The sequence below is a fragment of the Charadrius vociferus genome, unplaced genomic scaffold (assembly GCF_000708025.1).
Source record: "Charadrius vociferus isolate BGI_N301 unplaced genomic scaffold, ASM70802v2 scaffold169, whole genome shotgun sequence".
Taxonomy (NCBI): domain Eukaryota; kingdom Metazoa; phylum Chordata; class Aves; order Charadriiformes; family Charadriidae; genus Charadrius; species Charadrius vociferus.
Genome location: NW_009652966.1, coordinates 273,694 through 276,151, shown reverse-complemented (window position 1 = coordinate 276,151; position 2,458 = coordinate 273,694). Strand labels below are relative to the sequence as shown.

Here is a 2,458-nt window from a genome sequence, read left to right as displayed (position 1 = left end):
GGCAGGGATTTATGGGCTTAGAAAATCTTCACGTAATAGTCCCCCGGCGCTGATTTTATCATCAGCGGAGGCTCCCTAGGAGAGCGCGAAAAGAGGACGAAAAGGGGGCTGCTGTCCCAGGAGCAGCGAGGTCTAAACTTATCTGAGTTTGAAATACAAACAAGAGGGGAGAAAAGCCAGCGCGCCCTTCTCATCCACGTCTGCTCAGAGCCATGCGCTGGCAGCCAGAGAGGATCCATTTGATCTGCCTGCGGAGCGAGAAGGGTCGAGGGCGACGGCTGAGCAGACACAAAGTGTCATTTGTTGGGATTGTCATCTAGCTCCCTCATCTGTCACCTGATGGCCAGCCAAGCAAGCGCTCAGCACAACCGTGGACCATTCATCCTTGCGCAAGCGACGGAGGAGAGAAAAGTAAGCATCCCACAGCTGCTACGACATTCAGCTGTTTTTCTTCTCTAAAGGAATGCATTGAATTCACTGCAAATCTACTAACTGTTCCCCCATGCCAGGCAAGAGACTGAATTGGGGTTTTTTTGGGGGTTGGGCTTTTCTCTAACAGCTGGAGGTCTGCTGGGCATTTGAGCAATGACTGCTGAGTAGGGCAGCTGTTTCAATATCTAATTGCATTTTAGCTTTCATAACTCAAGGGGAAAGCATTGCGTTGCCTGCCATGAGCTATTTCCTCTCCTACTGCAAAGCACACTGCACCGCCGTGCTCACCCAGTACCAGACCCTGAGATCAGAGGGCTTTCTGTGCGATATATTACTGAAAGTAAAGGAAAACGAGTTTCCTGCACACAAGTCCTTGTTGGCATGCTCCAGTGACTATTTCCGAGCCATGTTCAAAAGTTACACTCAAGAGTCTAAAGCCAGTGTCATTCACCTTCAAGTTGTCTCACCCACTGGCCTCCAGCACGTCCTGGATTTCATTTACACTTCCTTGTTGCCCCTTTCCTTTGAAAGCCTGGAAGATACCTTGGAAGCTGCAAGCTACTTGCAAGTGACTGATGCTATTGGCTTGTGCAATCAGTACTTGGTTAACAACCTTGCCTTGGAAAACTGCTGCTTCTCTGCCAACGTGGCCAGGAAGTTCTACCTGCCGGACGCCTTAGTAGCAACAGAAAAATACATTGTCAACAATCTCTGGAAGCTGCTGGACTTGGATTTGTCAGGGCTGCTCGAGCTGAACTTCAGGTCTTTGCTAGCAGTGGTTGAATCGCCAGACCTCCCCATGGTGAAAGAAACCCGTCTGTTGAACCTTGTGCTGCTGTGGCTGAAGCAGGATAAATCCAGGCTGACTCATGCCAGCAGCCTTTTAGAGCACATAAGATACGGCCTCATCCCGGTGGAAGAGCTGAGAAAAGCCTACACGCAGTCAGAAGTGCCCCTCTCCGCAGGTATTAAGTGCTTGATCATTAAAGCAATAAATTACCATACATCTGTTTTCAAACAGCCTGTCCTGCAGGATAAGTCCACCACGCTGAGGAACCAGAAAACTCGGATCATTCTGCTGGGGGGAGGGACAGCAAGCGAGGGGCTCGTCACTGATGTGGTGGCCTTTGATGTTTACAATCACAAATGGCGAGCTCTCACGCAGGTGCGGAACAGGGTGCAGAACCACAGCGTGTGCGTGGTGGGGAACTTCCTTTACGTCTTGGGTGGGGAAATAGAAAGCGGTGCCCCGGGTGACCCTAAAACCGAAAAGATCTTACTGGTTACAAATAAGGTCCATCGTTACGATCCGAGATTTAACACCTGGACCCAAATCACGGGCATGCTGGAAAAGAGATGCCAGTTTTCTTGTTGTGTCCTAGGCCATGATATCTTTGCCATTGGTGGCAGGGGTGAGGATGGGTCACTGCATTCGTCTGTGGAAGTCTACAACATTAGCAGGGACAGATGGACGAAGGCCAGGGATTTGCCGTGCAAGATGCATGGCCATGCCAGCGCCATTTGCAAGAATACTATATACATCTCAGGCGGCAAGTACACAGAGCCAGCCAACACAAGCAAGGACCTATATTCTCTGACCTCGCTTGAAGGGCAGTGGGTGAAACAAGCTCCCATGAGCATTGCTCGGTTTGGGCATCAGATGGCGACAATCAGAGAAGCCATATTCACATTCTTAGGATTGTATGAACCGTTCTCTGAAATAGAAAGATACGACCCTGATCAAAACCAATGGACTCGGCTAAGGCCACTGATCTACGATCGGTTTTGCTACGGCCTGGCAGTGGTAGAGGAAACAGCTCTTCTCATTGGGGGTAAGAAATGGCAAAACTCGCGGGAAGTGCCCACGCAAGACGTGGTCGGCTACGACATCGACAACGACGGCTGGGAAGAGATCTGCAAAGCCCCCTTGCCTTGGTGCGGGCTGCAGTGTGCGGTGCTGCAGCTCTCTGAACTGGGCGATGAGCAGGACAGTGACAGCCAGCAGAAGAGGCCACCGAACTGCTGA

General features: G+C 50.8%; 1 protein-coding gene across 1 annotated transcript; it reads left to right on the top strand.

Moving 5' to 3' along the window:
- Positions 1-670: 670 nt before the first annotated feature.
- On the top strand, positions 671-2,458 carry KLHL34 (kelch-like family member 34). Its single transcript, XM_009893100.1, has one exon. It carries the CDS (start codon positions 671-673, stop codon positions 2,456-2,458), a length of 1,788 nt encoding a protein of 595 aa, XP_009891402.1.